Here is a 20955-nt window from a genome sequence, read left to right on the forward strand (position 1 = left end):
CGCACAACTAGACGGGCCAAAATGTATTGTGAACCTAAATGGATATTCAGGCCAGATCAAAATTCGCAAGGGGTCGCATTTGGCGGGCCTTGAGTTTGACACATGTGATTTAGGGAGTGGTAAACCTCCAGTCATCATAAGGTGAACAACCACAGAAAGGAATAAAAATAATAATTGTCTGACAGTGGTTTGGCTACCAACCAATGAAGCTCCTAAAGCCAAAAAAGTTGTAATCTTAGCCCAGATCAGACTGATTAGAAACATGTTTGACGTGTAACCAATAAAGGAGAAAAGGGTTGTAGTGTTGTGGGAAAAAAACATGTGCTATTGATTTATGAGGTGGTTGTAGATGATGACATTTCTGGAGATTAAATGATCCAAACGTGGGCACGATTCCTGTTTATTCCTGATTGTGATTACAAAATTCTGTCTCTGTGGTTCTCATATTTGCTATTTGTCATTACCCATTTTAAAATTTAAAGGATTAATATGTTGTTTTCCTAGGGGAGGAGGCACAGGCCTAGTATCGTGTCCAGTCTGCGTCACGTGGACGCAGTTTAAACTGTCTGCTTTTCACCTGCCTCTCCTCTGAGCAGAGCAAGTAAAGACGCGAAAATAACTGTCATGTTGCCTCAACCAAACCGGAAAGGTGACTTTTGGTGCAAGTGTGTGCGTATGTGAGTGTGTGTTTATGGGTAGGTGTGTGTGTGTCAGAGGGGAGAGAGAGAGAGAGAGAGAGAGAGGTGCAGCACAAACAGGTGTATCCCAAAAAGGTAAAGCTGCTCCTTCTTTTTCCTAAAGGGCAAACATGATGGCGTGTGCTTGACAAACCAACACCTAAGCACACTGAGAGGATTTACACTTTTTTTTTTTCTCTCACAAGGACTGAGTTTATACAACTATAAGATTCATATTTCTTGCCCAGGACGGGGCTTCGGAAAGGGATCAAGGATGGAGGCATGAGTCGGCCCTCGGTGCTTCATGCATATACCTGTCATTAAGGATACCATTACCTGGACTGATGAGCTTGATTTCGGCGCTGAAATTGTCCCAGCTTGTGCACGGTTAACTGCCGAAGAGAATGACACCTCTGCTGAATAGACTGTCTGGGTGTCTCTGTGTCCTCTGGATCTTTGGTAAGAAGGCTTTCCATGCAGTCTGTCCAAAGAGATATCATGCAGAAATCGATCTAAGTCTTTACAGTATGTCTGTGTTTTCATCCTCGTCTGGTGTCAGATATGATATTCCTTCAGGGCCATATATATATATATATATATATATATATATATATATATATATATATATATATATATATATATATCTGTGCTGTTACAGAAAACACTACTCTGATATTTCTGGAAAAACAGGTTGCTGATGATCCATCCCCTCCTTCTGTCTGATTCGGAGGAACTCTGTGGACCCTCCTAGTGTGTGTGTGTTTGTGTTGCTTAAGCCGAAATGTGTGTGTACACGTCGTGCTGTAGGTCTATGCATGTCAGCCTCAAAAGGTCTTTCTACTGAACTATTATTACCGTATAAAAATGTGTACTACTATTACATACTATTACTTATGGAATATGTAAAGTGGGTACGTATTTGTTTTAATCCCATACATAAAGGCAGGATAGGCCGAGTGTTATTCCAGTAATGCAGCACAGGCAGATTTCACAGTATGGCTTAAACCTCAGGGTGACAACGACACGTACGCACGCACGCACGCACACACACACACACACACACACACACACACACACACACACACGCACGCACACACATGCACGCACTCTCATGGAAAAACACACCTGTCAGCAGAGTACACTCATCATGGTAAGTGTGTGAATCACATACCCAACAGATATTCCCATATCAGGTATTGAATCAACACCTGTACGAGCTGCTCAGTATGAGACTGATTCACACATACACCCAAACCTGTGAACGTGGTAGGCTACAAGTTGCGTTAGAGACGTTTCCATGGAAATTAGAGTGGATCAACAGAATTGTGTGTGACGGACAGTATAATGCTCTGTTCCCACATAAGATCTTTTACATTGCAGTTGTATCAAAACTGTATTAATGTTGGTGGTACCATAGGAAACTACTGTGCCAGGAGGTTTTATTTTACTTTTTTGTTCAGTACCTTGTTGTGTCGCGTTGAAGATGAAGTCATGACAGTTTCACGCGGCGTTGCTATGGCAATCAGATAAGAATCCCACCTACACTGGAGGGGTACTATCCGCAGTGGGAAACAAAAAGAGAAAAGTACTGGTACCAAAAAAGGGGAGTGGAGTCTAGCAGAGCCGAACCATACAGTGGAAACATGGCATTAAATTGAAAATGTAGACTTGTGAACACAGATCCTGTAAGTGACCAAAAACAAGTTAGAACTGCTGTCTACAGCACAGTAACTTTAGGCCTATTGTTTGCAACGGCAAACGGCGACGGATGAAAAGGTCAGCCGTATTGCACATGGCATGTCATGTAATGCATTGATAGTGATATTGATAGTGTTTTGTAACGCCAGCTGCTGAAATTCATTTTCCATGCAAGCTGTTTTCCTTCAGTCTCAACAGGGTCACGGCCATCAAGACATCGCACCTTGTAATCATTCACCTGCAACACAAGCCTGATGCCAAGAGCAACAACATAATAATAATAATAATAATAATAATAATAATAATAATAATACACTGTGATGATGAATCACCCGTCCAGGCTTTTGGGTGGCATAGGCAAATTACACTTTCTGGCATTGGCGCAGCACTCAGAATTTATTTTTTTTAGCAGCGTGCCAAGAGAAATATCCCTCTGAGAGATGCAAACAAACTTCCTAAACCATGAAATGCAGGTTGCAGGGACCAGCATCCCGTGACTGTATATTTCCTGTGTGAACTTTATGACTTTGCCGGAGGACAGCACAAGATAATCTGACGCCCTGTAGTTTTTCTACATCAAACAAAAAAAGAGAAAAGCAGACAAAATGTAAGAGGGATGCACACGGTTTATAGTGTTTCACAATACACTGTGTGCGTGTGTTTCATGTCTCGTATCTTTCCTGAGGCCCTGGACGTCTCGCTCTGTCCAGACACTGAGGTAACCCACTGTTTGCTTTGAAAACTTATCTCGAACAACTAGTTAGGCGACATATCTTCGCTTGTGTGTCTTCTGATAGACAACATGTTTTCAATCCTCCCTCTTTTCTGTCTTCACTCTGTGTGGACTCTTCTAACCCTGTCTGTGCTCAGCCTTGCCTTTAAATTCAGCCCCTTGAATTGAATTATACACGCCGTTATATTTTCACCTGTCTGGCACACAGCCCGTAAAAAAAACACAACTTGCCATTTCCTACACTTTGGTTTTTATATGGATTAAACAATAACAGTATAACGTATTAATTAGTGAGCTTTAGTGGTCCTGGTAGGTGGATTTTGTTACCTTTAAACAGAGCCAGGCTAGTTGTTTGTCTCTTTATGCTAAGCTAAGGGGGGCTTAAAGAGACAGGCGCTAAAACGGAGCGTTTCAGATAGAGGGTGAATACAGGTATATTCAGACAGACTGTATGAGAAAAAATAATGTGTTTTTTCAACATTAAAGCATGTAAACATGTTCTAGTAGAAACCCAATTATAATATATATATATATATAATTAGCTGATATGGGACCTTTAACTGACAGATATGAGAGTGGTATCCATCTTCTCATTTAAAACTCGGCAATAAAAGCAAATAAGTTTGAATACTTACGTTTAAGGTAAGACCTTTTGAACTTCTATGACAAAAGAAGAAACTTGGACCAAAATGATAGCGACTTGACAGGTCAGCAAAAATCCTAAGGCTTGACCACATTCTTCAGTGGGAGGTGAACTTTCTTTAGTAATTTAAGCTTCTGCCTCATGTAGCTACTCTCTTTTTAAGTTGGCAAATGAGCAAGAAGAGCAGTTATCTTGTGCACTAAGGGTGCAAATGGGACTATTTTCCTTTCTCCTATTGTCATTGCATTCAGGTTCAGGTTGTAGGCCAAAGGCAATGGTGGATTAAGTATACAGATCCTTTACTTGAGTAAAAGTACTAATACCACACAGTAAGAATACTCTGTTACAAGTTAAAGTCCTGCATTGGAAATGTTACTTAAGTAAAGTACCTAGGTACACTGTAAGAAAAGATACACCATATCTACTCAATAAAAATGAGGCAACAGATTACAAGCAATATTATTAATTAAATTTCACATGGTTTGGTATTGAGTAAATATGAATTAAATGAGACCCATAATAGTTATCCATTTAATATGAGTATATTCGAATAGAAAACAGTACAGAATTAATTATAACCTAAACAAAAATATTGAATTGATTTGAAAAAGATAAACTCCCTAATGTGTAAATAGTACTAATAAAAATTAATTTAATTCTACATATCAATGATATATAATTGAGTAATAATCATCTACATTAATCTGCACATCGATTTGAATTTAATCAATGCAATGAATTAAATCCAAATATTCTTTCATAAGAATAACTAATCTATGGCCCAGAAAGTACAGAACTTAACAAATACTCAAATAATAATTTTAATAGCAATTCACTTTTGTGCTTTCAACTCATTGTAGTAGTGCTGGGCAGTATACCAGTATATGGATATTAATTTCCCATATGATATGAATTTTTCACATACCATAATACATGTCATGCAATGACCACAGGGAACGCTACGGCCAAATTGATCTGCAAGTGATTTCAGAACGGGAGCCCTGTTAACTTCGTACCCTTCTCACTCATGGTTGTAAATTTACAATGACAATTAACCCACAACTAACTCTCTTTAATAGGATAAAACACCATAGCACACAACTATTTGTGACTAACAATTTCTAACACTAATAATTTTACATTTAGCCTACAAATTTACACAGCCGAACGGAATGCTGGGTAACATTATAGCTGCTAGCTAGCTAGGTTGACAGGAAGTGCTTTTCAATTAAAATTAGCCTGATTACATTGATTTGAATTAACTCAATATTCTCTCTATTTGGGATTAGATAAATTTTGTGTTTTATTTAACTACAATGGTTGGATTTTATTCCAAACATTTTTATTTGAAATTTAATTAAATATTTGCCTCAAAATCAAAAACACAATCATACTGAATATATTTTACCTAATACATTAAGTTAAAGTTAAAGTACTCAATGCAGAAAAATCCTCACATTTTAGAAACTGGAAACGATCCAAACAGTTGTGTCAATCAACTAAGTGTTAATCAGCTAATCATGTCAGTTGTACTTGTAGGCCTTTATATTGTTGGGTAGTTTAATTTATAATAAAACATCGTATTTTATAAACTACATGTATTTTGTAGGCAAACATCTCAATCTGTAAAGTAACTAATAACTGAAGCTGTCAGATGAATGCAGTGGAGTAGAAAGTACAAGATTTCTCTCTGAAATGTAGCAGAGTAGAAGTAGAAAGTGGCATGAAAAGAAAAGACAAGTATCTCAAATTTGTACTTAAGTACAGTACTTGAGTAAATGTACTTAGTTACATTCCACCACTGGTCAAACGTCACTGTCAGGGATGTGGTAGTGACTGGTAGGTAAATCTCTTGAACCCTCAGTACTTGTAAGGTCTTACCTACTTATTTGTGTATTTATTTGACAGGGACAATGCACAGCTCCTTAGCAGTACCAGAGTTAGCTATGAGCTCATCATTTCCACCTGTAGTCCCTGGGTAGGAAAAGGAGAATAACATCTCTGTCAGAAGGGGGAACCTAACACTGGAGTATAAAAACACAAACATAAAGGACAACAATCAAATTTCACAGTATTCAAATTCGCCCACAACAACAACAACAACAACAACAACAACAACAACAAAACCCACAACACAAAACACCACTCCGACAACAAGAACCATAACATGACGACAACACTACACCAACATTACAATTTCCCAACATGAAAACACTACAACAACAGTACCAACAATAAAATCACAACATTAAAGTGCTCATATTATGCTTTTTTGGCTTTCCCCCTTTCCTTTATTGTGTTATATATCTTTTTTGTGCATGTTATAGGTTTACAAAGTAAAAAAGCCCAAAGTCCACCCCAAAGGGACTTACCATCTCCAACAGAAAACACTGTTCACAAACTGCTCCAAACAGCTCTATTGAAGTCCAGCCTTTACTTCAGAGACAAACGTGGTCACTTTGTAACACACGTTATAATGCTCGACTAGCTGCTAGCATGGCACGCCCTCATACTCTGCTTCTGACTGGCTAGTAGTCCTTACCTAGGTACTGTCAGGGCACGCCCTCATACTCTGCTTCTGACTGGCTAGTAGTCCTTACCTAGCTACTGTCAGGGCATGCCCTCATACTCTGCTTCTGACTGGCTAGTAGTCCTTACCTAGGTACTGCGCATGTGCGACTCCCAACAAAGATGAAACAGAAGTGAGATGTCTCACTCTGTATCTAAAACAGAGAGCTCAACACACAGGGTGAAAAGAGGAGCTGCAGTAATGTGCAGTACAACAAAAATATGGTGTTTTTTGAAAATTAAACCATGTAAACCTATTCTGATATAACCTCTAAATACAATTATGAACCTGAAAATGAGCATAATATGAGCACTGCAACAGGACTTCACAACATGAATTTACCTACCCCTCTCCTCTTGTAGTTACAGTGATACAGGGAGACTTTGTGGATCTGCCATCAGAGGATCCCATCCGCTCCTTGGCAGAGGTCGAGACCACCCTGCCCTGTCGCTACCAGCCAACTGGGGCAGACACTGTGGTGCAGGTCACCTGGTATAAGGAGAAACCTGATGCCACCAAGGAGCAGATCATCACTGCACACTTCAACGAAGGACAGACAGGTCAGTCGGTACCGTGGCTGAGTGGCATTTGCTCTGCCACGTGCTAAAAAAAAAAAAAGTTTCTTTAAAGCTATAGTGCGTCGTTTCTGTCGCCCCCCCCGTGAGGAATTCTAAGTAATGACAACAAAACTGTTGGCACGCCCACATGATACAAGCCTTCCGTGATTGCGCAATTAAGTGTGTATAATTGTATGTTCATATTTATTTCAACAGGAACCGTTTTGAAATGTCTTAATTCATTTGTCATTCCTCTGACTGGATTTTCCACATTTTGTACCACTTTCTGCACCATGTTTGAAAATAATAATAAAAAAAAGGAAGTTTCTTTAAAAATAACTTCCCCTTTTCTCACAGTGAGAAACTTCTCCTTATCGTAGCATTCACCTTTATATACCCATTCCACCGAGTACTTGTGGTATAACAAGTTCATTTGTCAGTTTCAGTTGACGAATGTTGGTTGGAGGCTTTTTTTCTCCTCCGCTAATAGAACTAATAGAGTTTTAGGGCAAGTGCTCACAGCCATCTAAACGTGTTAAATGGGCTGCAGACTGACAGTTTTGCTGTGGTATTAAAGGGGTATTTCATGGGCGCCAAGATTCTGATCGTTTATTTCTGGTTTCTTATCTTTTGGTAGGGAGTTTGTGAGTGTGAAACATGCCACAGACATAACACAGTGAGCTACACACCCAGAATGTAAATGCAATGTCTAGTAATACTGCAGGCATGTGCATGGGACTGGAAGTGACAAAAGAAAGCCTGAGGTCTGTTTTAGACTTAATTATTTGTGTCACATCCTTCCTCACATGGCCTTTTAACTCTCTTCCTCCCTCCCGCTCTGTCTCTCTTTCTCTTTTTTTCTGCCTCTCTGCAGCGTTTGGGATGTGGTCTAGACGTGTGCGCTTCAAAAGCACCGAACCCACCGTGGACTCGTCTCTGATCATCTTGAGCACAGAGGTCTCCGACGAGGGGAAATACGTGTGCCGCGTCATCACCTACCCCGCCGGCAACTTTGACAGAGAGATGTCCCTCATCGTGTGGAGTGAGTCCCTGATGAGTGCTGACATGTCACACAAGGATTCAAACTGATAGCAACACAAAGGGAATCACGACGACTGCCAACAGGCTGTTTGTTAGTCTGCTTTTCAAAATTGCACAACTAAATTTAGATTCACATGTTTTCTCAAAGTAAAGCACTTGTTACACTCCTCACAAGGTCATAATCACCAGCATAGGACACATGATATGATTTTGTTTTATCGAGGAATCTGATTAGTTTTTTAGAGAAACATTTATTTTATATTTTCCAACATTTTTACATTATTATCCCACACCACCAATTACTATCCTTATATATTTTGACCTATATTATTCCATTTTTAGCTCTTACTTAGACTAGAGCAGGGATATTTAAATACAAGTTGTACTGTGTAGTCCACTTGCAACATTTCCAGGGTGTCAAAGCAGCGTGCTGGAAGGCTGGATAAATATATATATATATAATATAGTTATATGTAAGTTCTAAAAACTTCTCAGTCTACTCATCTTTAAGTGCACATGTTCATGTCAACCATTCTTTTCTTTGCATAGGTAGTTTTGAACATGCAAGTTTTTTTGATAATTGTATTAATAACAAGTTACCTATAGCTGACTTGTTTGTTTATTTGAAGCAGTGAAAGTAGTTTAAACTCTGAAATCTCTGTAGCATTAAATTCGTAAGACTAAACAAGCAACAATATAAGTCAAAGTTGGGAAACAATGGCAACTAAAATGGTTTAAAAGGTTATAAAGTCATTAGTTAACACTTCATTTAATACAGAAAAACTCAGATATGTAACATCACCTTTATCTAAGCCCCGCCCACTTCAAACCAAAGAGTTGAGCACAGACGAAACCACAAATAAAGAAATCTCTCATGTGAAATCAACAAAATATAGTTCTGCATTTTTCTGAAAACTGTCGCCTTTGGTGAGAAAACGAGTGAGAACATGTGTTTACAGGGCTTTTAAAGCTCTCTTTAAGTCTATGTGTGCATACTGCTAAGTGTGTTGACTTATCATCAGCGTCTTCCCTCTGACCAAACATTGTAACAACCCCCCTCCAGCCGTTCCTATCTCCACCCTGGACCCTGTGATTCTGGTGGAGGGACAGTCCTTCCAGCCGGCCGCTACCTGTCGCTCTATAGCCCACCCCCCTCCCCAGCTCTCCTGGGACACCGACCTGAATGGCCAGTCCACCAATCGCTCCTCCGACAACGGTGCCGTCTCCTCGTACTTCTCCCTGCACCCCCTGAGGAGCATGAACGGCAAGAAGCTGGACTGTCTGGTGTGGCATCCCACTTTAAAGGGCCCCCGTCGGTTCAGCAACAAGCTGGTGGTGCACTGTGAGTATTCATCACTATCATACAGAAGCAGCGTTACAAAAAAAAAAAAAAAATCAAGGTTGAATTGACCCCTTGATGCAGAAAACGCACTCTCGTTCAAAACAGTTTCATCATTGGTATGGTACCCACGCAACTTCTAGGCAAGACCCACCCTTCAATAGCATTCACACGCTACTATTGGCCAGGCGTCCATGCTTACGCAAAGTAACGTAACCCGATTTGTTCAGGTCCTATCCCCTGACCAGTCGGCTATCCTAACCTTAACCGCTCGAGGTCAATGCCAATCAACCAATCGGGCTGCTTTGAGCCATAATAACGCGTCAGCATCCCTTCAAAGCCGGAAGAGACTTCAGAAGCACCGTATCACTTTTCACGTTCCTCTCTTTATTGATCAAACATTTGCCATACCTGAATGTCTTTACCACATTAAATTCCCTTCCCTCAAAGATTTCAACGGTTAAAAAAAGAATCTGAAAAAAAGTATTCTAGTTTCTTTTCTATTCTTAAAAACCCCTAACACATGATCATTCTGAAGCGATCAACAATGCCTCCTTTTTACCCTTAATAACGTGCCTCAGCTGAACAAAGCTGACCCATTATTGTTCTTCCTCCCAGTCCCTCCACATGCAGAGGTGTCTGGCTACAACGGAGACTGGTCTGTGGGTATGGAGAATGCTGCCCTGAGGTGCGTGAGTGGAGGAAACCCCAAACCACAGAGTTTCACCTGGACCAGGTACAGTAGGACCCGCCTCCTTCTCTGGCTGTCTGCTACTCGTGTGACTAACTGTCTGTTGTGTCTGGTCACTGTTACTTTTCTCGTAACTTCTGACAGCAATTAAACCAATTATTTTTGCTTTAATTCCACGGTTGTGTTCAGGCGAGGTTCAGCGGTGGAAGAAGTATGCAGATCCTTTACTTAAGTAAAAGTACTAATACCACACAGTAAGAATACTCTGTTACAAATTAAAGTCCTGCATTGGAAATGTTACTTAAGTAAAGTACCTATGTATCTTAAGGAAAATGTACTTAAAGTATTAAAAGTAAAAGTACTCTATGCATAAAAAAGCCTCACATTTTAGAAACTGAAAACGATCCAGACTGTTCTGTCAATCAACTTAGTGTTTAATGGTCTAATCATTTCAGCTGGACTACACATTGTTGGGTAGTTTAATTTATAATAAAACATTGTATTTTATAAACTACATGTGTTTTGTGTGCAAACATTTTCATGTGTAAAGTAACTAGTAACTAAAGCTGTCAGATGAATGTAGTCTAGTAAAAAGTACAAGAGTTCTCTCTGAAATGTAGCGTAGTAGAAGTAGAAAGTAGCATGAAAAGAAAACACTCAAGTAAAGAGCAAGTACCTCAACATTTGTACTTAAGTACAGTACTTGAGTAAATGTGCTTAGTTACATTCCACCACTGGCGAGGCTACAATCAGGACATCCTCAGAGGCCAAAGTCAAATGTAAAAAAAATGCCTCCATGTGACTGGGATGTTTTTATTATTGCTCCACTCCTGCTCTTCTTTAAAGGTGCTCTAAGTGATGTTGGGTGACGTTACTTCTTGTTGACGTTGGAAGTATTGTCAAACAAGCTCGCCCCTCCCTCCTCCTCATCCTGTCCCCTCCCCCTCCCTTCTGTGCACTACACATCCATGGCACTAACCCCCCCATCCCCCACCCCCAAATCCTTTTGTCAGTTATTGGCTGGAAGACTGTTTGTTATGTTTTGTGGTGCAGGTTGGCCAGTTTGTTTTTGTTGCCGTTTGTGGAGCTTGGGCTGTCTACAGAGACCACATTTTTTTACAGTTTGTTCAGGGGACAGGTGACAGATAGTGAGGAGATGTTTGCTGTATGTGACAAAAAATGTTGTAGCCTAAAAAACGCGTCACATCGCTTAGAGCACTGTGTGCTTCAGACTTTTGGCTATCTCAAAAAAACATATCATTCAAAGCAATATTGACATTCATTGTCATAACATGTTTAGTGAAATAAACTCATCTTTTATAACTACTCAGTTTCAATAGAGAAAATGCCAGTTTCATATCAAGTGATGACATGAAGTATTAGCCTTACAAATATGTGTGTGCGATTGGCTGATTAACCTGTGTGGAAAATAAAGAACTTACCCTGAAACAGGATGTTACGCAAGAAAATCTGCCACTGTAGCGCTATGGAGCAATGTTTTCATGAGTGGGTCTCTGTTTACTGGTGTTAAATACGCAGTCCTGCTGATGGTTTCCTGCCATCTGAATTCAATTTCAAATTGTATTTCATTTGATAGGGATGATGCAATTTAACATAGTTCCAATATAGCCCTAGTTGGGATTTTACATGTAAGTGTAGGTTAATGGAAATATACAGCTTTCAGTATAACACAACCACAATACACTATATGGAGATACAATAACATACACACATCACACAATATGCATATCACACAATACACTTCACACAATACACATATCACACAATACACTTCACACAATACACATATCACACAATACGCATCACATGATACACATCACACAATAAACATAATCCAATACACCATGGTAATTTACAGTGCAATTAGCTAAACATGCACAGTTCTTTTGCTTTTAGCCAGCACTTAGTATTTGCTGTAAACAATTTTATATCTGTAATTATATTAATTTGATTTCAGTTGGTAATGTGTTCCAGAGTTGACAGCTCGTTGTGGAAAAAGCTGACTATCCAAATTTAGATCCACAATTGAAGTTGCTATTCGCCATGCTCCTAGTCACTCTGTTACTGCCTTGTCTTTGAATAGATCTGGAAAGAGGCTCTGGGGCTCGGCTGTTAATGCATTAGAAAACTAATTTGAGAAAACAAACATGAGTAATCTATTAACAGCATCCACTGATTGACAGAAATGTAGCAATTCGCCCACAAATGTTAGTGACAAAGACTGCACGTGGATGTAAACAATGCATGATTTCAAATATTCAAAAGATCGGCTATGCAAATGTTTAAGAAGGAAAATACACTTAAATACTTTTGTTAGACCTCGAGGACACACACAATGCATGTTATGTCCTATACAACTGAGAGCATCTATTCAGTATTAATTACGTTGATCTCCACCCTTTCCACATGCCTTAAGCAAACAAGCCCTGGCATTGTCACCTCCTGATTCTGCTGCATGAATGGAAACTGACATATTCAAATGTTGCGTGTGTCATGCGACACATTGCTGCCCAGCTTTAAACACCGGACCAGGGTTTGACTTATTCTTCTGCCTGAGTCACCTGGTGGCATCTATAAGCGGTTTCCTTTAGTGCGTTATTATATTCTCAAGGTGTGGCGGAGAGAGTTTGGCTAGATAAACGTGAGCCGCAAAAAGTGATTGGAAGTCTCCCATGGAAGTATGGGAAGTGACAGTTAGGCCTTAAGGGAGAAATTCCTGACACAGATGTGGCACTCTAAAATGTAAAAGATGAAATGCTTGGTGATGTTTCTTCTGATTTGAGTTGTTTTTGCCATGTGGTGATTTATATATTGCCTGTTGTTAGTCACAGGAACACACCTTAGTAAAAATGTAGACACACGCCATGCACTCAAGCATACACACTCATGAATGAGCATGTATTTACACACACACACACACACACACACACACACACACACACACACACACACACACACACACACACACACACACACACACACACACACACATGTGAGGCGGGCAAACCTGTTGGATTTGTCAGTAAAAGGCGGCGGGTGAAGTAATAGCTGCTGTCACAGTGTCGTGTTGCGGCTTGTGCTGAGAGCAGACAGATGAGACAGTTTCACACGAAGGAGGGAGGAAGAGGGGGATGGGAAAGATGAGAAAGAGAAAGGGATGAGCAGTCCCAATAAGAGAGAGAAACTGGTGGGAGCAGGTAGGCAGAGAGGTTTAGGTGAGCCAAGGGGGCGGCGAGAGGAGGAAGAGGAAGCAGAATGTGGGGATTTGTGTGAGATGTTATCATGGAGATTGTGTCTATATGTAAAAACAGACACTTCCTCTTTTCTGCTAGTGGTATAGGTTAGTGTAGCCTCTGTGAAAAGAAACTTGCTTCAGTGCATATGTTCCCATAATAGTGAGAAAAAACATCCGGGGCAATGCTGGTTGATAATGTTCACAGCAAGAGGCAGGCATTAAAGGTCAAGTCTGTTCCAACCGATTCAATCAAATGCGCCCAAAACAACAACACCGAGGCAACACCCTGGACTGTGTTGCTCATCAAAGTTTCTAAAAGATTGTCCCTGAGTCATACTGCCAGGAATTATGAGGTGGTTCCAAACAATTAGGAGGCATTATTGAAATATTAATGCAAACTGAAGAGATGAATCCCTGATTAATCCTGCTAAACACAAAAGTAACTCTCCTCCTAAAAGTTTAGGAAATGCTTTCAAATGGTGTTATTGTGCTTTACAGTACGTTCTCCAGTTAGTTTGTGGCGTGGTCAACATGAGCAGTCATAGGCAACCTGGCTGAACAAACAAAACTGCGCCACCTACAGAAACGTCCGCTTCATAAGGGACTGGGAGCAAGTCTTTACAGGGGAGAGGAGTTCAGAAAAGAAGGGGGTTATGTGTTTGTTTTTGCTATATGAAGGGTTTTCACATTTTTTGGCGGGAGAGCGGGTGAGAAAATTAAAGAAAGCAGAACTACATTAAAAATAAAATGTGTCAAAAGCAAGCGGAAACCTCTGGGCCTGAAAGGTGAAGACTATGCAGAGGTGCCTTAAACCTGCATTCTTTCTGTTGGCCAGCATGGCCACTGGTTGCAAAAGAAGTCTGATTGTGTAGAAGTCTATGAGTAAATGACCCTACTTCTCACTTGATTTGTTGCTAAACATTTTCCTAATGAGTTTATGGTCTCAGTTGCTAGTTATAAGTCTTCTTTAAAGCAACACTAGAGCACTTTTCCCAGCTTCGGTCCCCCTACAGGTTGGAAGCGGAATTGTCCATTATGTCTCATTCTAACACTTTACTTGAAGGTATCTACATAAGAGTGACATGACACTGTCATGAACACATGACACTGTCATGACACATGAACCCTACCCTAACCCTAACCCTAACTTGTCATGACAAAAACCGAATGACAATGACAGAAGTGTTATGTCATAAACGTTAATACGACTTGTTTATAATGTTTATGACACGTTCATGACAGTGTCATGTCACTCTTTTGTAGATACCTTCAAGAAAGTGTAACCGACTATTCGGCAAACAAGATGCATCATTTTGTTATGTTTTCCACAGTTGTTAATTACACCCCTGTAACGCCCTGCAGTGCCCTGCATGAACTACTACAACTACTAGTTATAGTCATAGTTCCATTATCTTTATTGTGACTATCATCACACCCCCAACCGGCACCGTCAGACACCGCCTACCAAGAGCCTGGGTCTGCCCGAGGTTTCTTCCTAAAATGATGTTTTTCCTCGTCACTGTCACACTAAATGCTTGCTCTTCGGAGAATTCCTGGTATTGTTGGGTCTTTGTAAATTATAGAGTGTGGTCTAGACCTACTCTATCTGTAAAGTGTCTTGAGATAACTCTTGTTATGATTTGACACTACAAATAAAATTGAATTGAACCTCTATTGTGGCTTTATGTGAAAATGATTATTTCATTGCCATATTATGGTTAATTTAATAGTCATTAATGGCAAAATGCCAATCAATAGTGTTGTGCTACTTATTATGAGATATTGTGGGGAGGGTGTTTTTTTGTACAGTGAAATATAGTACAAAAACATCACATGTGAAGATGTTGCAACGTATTTTAAAATGTGGAACTCAGATTACCATTTAACCCAGATTATGAAGTAAAAATGTCTATGTGTTAATCTAAATGAATGTAACTTTGTCTCATTTTGTTTGCAGAGATGGGGGACAGTTGCCGGAAGGTGTGATCCCCCACCCTAATGGAACCCTGGTTTTTGGACGACCCCTGGACTTGTCAGATGGAGGCACCTACCTGTGCGTGGCGAAGAATGACGTGGGACAAGGGAAAGTGGAGGTGGAGATTAGTGTGACAGGTATGTGACGGCGATGTTACATCAAATAGCCTACGAAGACTTACTGTGAGAACATATACAGTACATCACTGTATAGGTGTGTGCCGGTCAAATAAAGGGAAAAGACCCCCAAAAATATAATCTTAAAAAAAAAAAAAGATAGGGTAATAATAATGGTCCAAAGTGATGTGAAAAAGAGACGCAAAACTACCACAAACTGAATACAAAGAGACGCCAAATGACCACAGAGACCCAAAACAACCCCAAAGAAAACAAAAATGACAAAATCCCACAAAGGGACACAAAATGTATGGGGAAACATTAGTTTTAATTGAAAATGCACCTTTTCTTGAGGAAGGACGCCTAAACCACCCCCGCCAAATACACGCACCTAAGTCTTCCTCAAAGCTAGGGAAAACACTGTACACATCCATCAACTCCCTAACTCACTCTCTACTTTACAGAATCTGGCCAAGAGAAGAGTGTAATGGAAAACAAGCTGATGATCATCGTGGGGTGCGTGGCTGGGGGGCTGCTGATCTTGATGCTCATCATCATCATCGCCGTCACTTGTCATCACAAACGCAGGAACAAGAAGCTGGAGAAGGAGCTGACTGTGAGGAAGTATGTTGACTTTCTCTTTCATTAAGATGAGATAAGATGAGAGGGGATGATGTCCGCAGGGAAAACTGAGAAATCAGCGCTGTTGAGCATGTTACTACTGACAGTTACAACAGTAGAGTGTGTTAAGTAGAATTAGAGGAGCAAGAAGTCTCAGATTCAGTTGATAAATGACTGTGTGGGGCTGGATTTGCAAAATAACAGCAGAAAATATGCATGAAAACTAAATGAAAAATATGCAGTATGAAGTATACATTAAGACTTCAAATGCTCAGAAATACGCATCATTCACAGGGGACCTCTGTCAATTTCTTCAGTCATTTAAATATCGCTCTCCTTTTTGTCTCTGGTTTCTCACAGGGAGGAAATAAGCACTCTCACCAGGCAAGCTTCTTTCAGGAGAATGAACTCCGTCAGCACAGATGCCAGAGGAGCGGTACTATGACTATGAATTATTCTTTTCACACTGAGCATACTGTCCTACTGCAGCATCACCTCGTGTTTTCTCCTGTGTCTGCACGACCTGATTCAGACTGCTGGTCCCATTCGTTTCACACAATCCAAGAGTTTTTATTTAAAATATGTTCTGTGATTGAATACCCAAGACTGTGTCAGTTAGTTGTTGCAGTCAAATGATAATATCTTTCTTCACTTACAAGTGAGTGGGTTTGGAAGTTTTCAAAGGACATGATGTTTTTTTTCCCCCCAGTCCCACATCTAATCCAGCCCTCTGTTTCTTTTCATTGCAGACAGAGGAGAACATCCCTCTGAGGGTGGAGGGAACCATAAGGACCAGCATGTCTTCCCTGGGGGTCAGTCATATATATCTATATATCTAACTCTGCATGCAGGAAAAGGGCCGTGGACATTCTGAGCTTCAACATTTCAAATCTAAAATTTAGTGCATCTCGGATATTGATATGATCAATAATAACACAGACCTTTGAACTTGTATCCACCTTTTGTTTTGGGACCTTATGTTTCTAGAGTATGCTTTTTTAATTTCTCAAAAAATAACAAAAAAACCCCCCATCCCTATCCCTCTCTATGGATCATAAATGGTGCTTATTGAATAGTTTTACATTTTGGAGATTGAACCATGAGTTGGGTGAGAAGATTGATCCCACTCTCATATCTGTATGTTAAATATGAAGCTACAGTAGAGCCAACAGCTGGTTAGCTTAGCTTAGCACAAACACTGGCAACAGGGGGGAATCACTAGCTTTTACACCCGCATGTTAGACCTTTAGCTGCACTGCTGAAACCTTATGATATTCATTCATATTTTATTTGGCATTATTCTTCCTGGTGTTTCCTGGAAAGAAGAATGCAATTTGGTATTCATTTTTAGGAAACAATAAGCTCAATTTAAGCTCATTTTTCATTTATTATTGCAAACCTAATTTTTCATAAATGTTGATATACATGTTTGTAGACAAAATTCACATTGTTGCATGTTTAGGTGACCTGCTGTGCACTGAGTAAAAGACTTGAGCAGGTCATGATTACGCTACCAATGAATTAGAATCAAATTGATTGGAAGAGTACACATCTATTTTCCCTATGATAATTACCAAACTACATAGTTCTTTCTAAGAAGCGTCTTGGAAATGATTCTGAAATTGTAGGCCCATAAAAGGGTTACATAATCTTGTTCTGAATTCTGTTTTTTTATTTTTATAGTAAAGCAAATCTAATTTTACATGAGGCCTTGTGATCTTGGCAAGAGAGGCTAGCTGTCTCCCCCTGTTTCCAGTCTAGCTGTAGCTTTATATTTAGCATACAGATACACAGGGGTGTAGCATAAAATTCTGGGCACTGTAGAAAGGCATTTTCTATGGGCCCCTCCTCGCATCCACAGCTATTCATTTTAGCATCTTTTTGGGCCCTCCTCACATGAGGACCCTGGTTTTTCCCCCCAGTCTGACGCCCCTGCAGATACGAGAGCGGAGTAAAATTTTTTCTCATCTAACACAAATAAGTATATTTCCCAAAATATGGGACTATTGCTTTAATTCATCAATTTGCATTAGAAGTAAATAGATCTCAGTATGACTTGGCTTGCTTCAAATTTATTCTGCTCTATAACTAAAGCCTCTTCAGTTTAAATGAAGGGTGCAAAAGGCATTAGAATCTGTGCGCCCAATCAGTGCATGAGTAAAAACTGATCAATGTATTTTTCCTGCGCTGACAGGAGGCTCACTGCCGTGACAGCCGATCTACTATCTCAGGTGGACGGGGAGGAGGGGTAGCGTTTGACTACCTGGGCAGGCCAGTCCTGCACAACAACTCGCGGAAGGGACGGGACAGGCTTCTGGATAGAGAGGAGGAGAACCGATCTAGAGTGGAGTCATACGTGAGAAACAGCGCTATGTCTTTAGTAAGTGTGTCTTTGTGCGTGTCTATTTCTGGGCAAGTCAAAGCCTGATTTCACCAAATTGTGGAATGCATCTCACCCAGCTTATTAACCTCTGCATATTTGACGATGCAATTAAGAAGTGTGTCTGCTCTGTGTCGTTGCAGCAGGAAACTCGTTTCCACCCTCCTCTGACACCATCAACCTTCCCGAAGGTACAGTCCACTGATGTCGTAAGACAGCTAAACGGCAGCGCCATTATCCCATCAGATGGGGGTTCAAGGCCAGGAAGTGTTACCAAGAATCACCAGCACCCTCCTTTGAGCTCCAACTACCCACCGGTAACAGATGATGAGGATGAAGTAGATGAAGGTTTGGGAGGTCCCGCCAGTCAGGAGCATCCCGATGACCAAGACAGCGAGACCAACAGCTCCCAGGTGTCCGAGGCTCACAGCACACGCTATCTGCAGACTAACGGCACACTCAGACCCAAACCCCGGCCAAGCCTTGCTGTCGTCAGCCCCCATGCCTCCCTGATCCACAAGGCCCAGATAGTTTAGCAGGCAGCTGGAAAATAACATGTGAAACTACAAGAATGGACAGCTCTGGTTTTGGAGGTGGTTCAAACGTGGATACGCGGACAAAGTTGGCCCAGGAAACCAGTTTATGGTCAATTATGAAAATTCTGCCCCTTGACTACAATGCTGCTTTTTCTTTATTGTGTGTGGGACATGATGCAATAGAATAAAGTCTTAAAAGGAACAATCTACTCTAAAGCATCTACTGGACATTTCTGGATATCTGATTTCTGCCTGATGTTTGGTGATCAAACATTGTGTTGTGTATTCCCAAAGAGTACTGGCACAAACTAAGACAATGTCGCAATATTTCCAGTGCAGCTATTCTACGGTTCATAGCAGACGATACTCTTTGCTCGTCTTTCGCAATGCAGTATCTGTTGCTTTGTAGCAGGGGAATGCAGTTGACATACTTTATGTGTGGGATTTCGAAAGCAAGAACATCAGTAGGAAAATCAGGAAAAAAGCAGCAGGAAGAGTAGAGGAGGCTTTGGGAAAAGTTGGTACATCAGAACCGTACATTGCAACACCTCCGTACCGAGGGTGGATTTAGGCTGTAGTGTTGTTCAGTGTATCAGTGACTGTGTCTGTGCTAAGTTCCCCTTACACAACACGGTTTGGGATCTGATCCAAACCATTGGGTTGTTCCTGTCTTGCCACGCCTGCAACATGCATACCTCCATACTGCCATACTGTCCTTGTGCCCTTGTAAGCGCAGAGACATTTTGGATCAGATAAAGCCTTCACACAGCCAAAAATGGCGATACATGTAGTTGATTTGGCGATCTGTAAATCTGTGCAAATATGCAAAATGATTTTTTGAATGAATTATCTCTTTAAATCCCAATCATCAATACAGTAAATAATAAATTAGCTGACACATATAGCAGATAAATAAATAATTAACATACCCTGCTCCTGCTCCTATGTTGGCAAGAATGAAAGTTTTAACACTACATATTAAACACGCACACACACTAAATAAATAGAAGTGTATATGTTGTGCACACAGACACACAGTGGATGAAAGCTGGAAAAGCTGCCATATGTTTATAAAATACACTTTTATTTCACTTTTTTCTACTGCATTATGTGCTACTTTTGTGACTACACTAGAGAGAATCAGAAAAGCTGCCACATCGTGGACATACTTATCTGAACGTTTTTAAAAAAAAAAAAATTATTCCAAGACAAGACAACGACTTTCCAAGTGCAGATTCTTTATTATTTATCTGTAGATGAATAACAGTAGATAGCCTACATGTTGTATATACTGTATATGTATTGGGTTCTGTTACAGCTCTGAGATGAGAAGCAATGTGCCAAAGGGAAAATATTAAAAAAAACATCACTTTTGCTTTTTTTGGCAAATATGAAGTATTATTTTGTTCTTCACACATGTATTACACTGTACTGTTTTGATTTGTGTTACCTTCTGTAAATACAATACAGATATGCGACAGTTTGTGTCAAAGGCAATGTGCCATGTATGATTTACCGTCAGCCAACAGGGAAGAGCAGCAGATGAATGGTATTATGTGTGAATGTAGGCTGTATTTGTTGCAGACAGTGCCCCCTGATGTATACTGCTGGAAAGTGCAGGGATCTGAAAGAGCCTGCTGCAAAACTACAGAACTATGAAAGACTCTGGATTCCACTGGGATTTTGGAAAAATGATCTTCCGGGTCACTTGCCTGGAGTTTCATTTATTTTAAAGGCTATGTATGGGTATCAGCTTGTATTGATGGGTTGCAATAAATGTGTTTTTGTAAATCTTGGATGCTAACTCATAATTTCTGGATCATTGAAATATGGGGGTTTACACTTATACTTATTCTGGGTTGCTAGTGAATTGTCTGCTGAGAGTCCTGGTATTTTTTAGCAGTGTGAAAAAAGTGCCTTGGGCAGGGCCGGGTTAAACTGCTAAGGACAGAATGAGGAGTAGGCCATGTTGATTGTTTTTTTAAGTGGGGTTGTATGATAATTATTATTCTAAAAGGCACTGACTATATGGATAAGTACCTCATACAACCCCACTTCAGAATATCCAAACTGTCCCTTTAACCACCTGTTCCTTCTACTCTAGGTGCTGAAGTATCCTGTTG

At 40.3% G+C, this 20955-nt stretch overlaps 1 protein-coding gene across 2 annotated transcripts; it reads left to right on the forward strand.

Moving 5' to 3' along the window:
• The first annotated feature begins 718 nt into the window (after positions 1 to 718).
• On the forward strand, positions 719 to 20628 carry nectin4a (nectin cell adhesion molecule 4a). Of its 2 annotated transcripts, XM_031288514.2 has the most exons (12): positions 740 to 773; positions 884 to 1136; positions 6683 to 6880; positions 7752 to 7919; positions 8982 to 9260; positions 9876 to 9993; positions 15162 to 15316; positions 15760 to 15919; positions 16277 to 16352; positions 16666 to 16728; positions 18111 to 18296; positions 18440 to 20628. In XM_031288514.2, exons 2-12 carry the CDS (start codon positions 1082 to 1084, stop codon positions 18830 to 18832), a joined length of 1851 nt encoding a protein of 616 aa, XP_031144374.1. In that variant the 5' UTR covers positions 740 to 773; positions 884 to 1081; the 3' UTR covers positions 18833 to 20628. The 2 variants fall into 2 exon arrangements, with proteins under 2 accessions (XP_031144373.1, XP_031144374.1); XM_031288513.2 differs by having other exon boundaries at positions 719 to 1136.
• The last annotated feature ends 327 nt before the right edge of the window (positions 20629 to 20955 follow it).

The sequence above is a fragment of the Sander lucioperca genome, chromosome 17, assembly GCF_008315115.2.
Source record: "Sander lucioperca isolate FBNREF2018 chromosome 17, SLUC_FBN_1.2, whole genome shotgun sequence".
Taxonomy (NCBI): domain Eukaryota; kingdom Metazoa; phylum Chordata; class Actinopteri; order Perciformes; family Percidae; genus Sander; species Sander lucioperca.

What these genes read in the sequence shown, in the direction of transcription:
- nectin4a (XM_031288513.2), top strand. Translation starts at nt 1,082, where the DNA reads ATGACACCTCTGCTGAATAGACTGTCTGGGTGTCTCTGTGTCCTCTGG. An exon ending in CTTCAACGAAGGACAGACAG is followed by an intron (nt 6,881 to 7,751) that starts GTCAGTCGGTAC and finishes GCCTCTCTGCAG; the next exon opens with CGTTTGGGATGTGGTCTAGA. An exon ending in CCAGCATGTCTTCCCTGGGG is followed by an intron (nt 16,729 to 18,110) that starts GTCAGTCATATA and finishes CTGCGCTGACAG; the next exon opens with GAGGCTCACTGCCGTGACAG.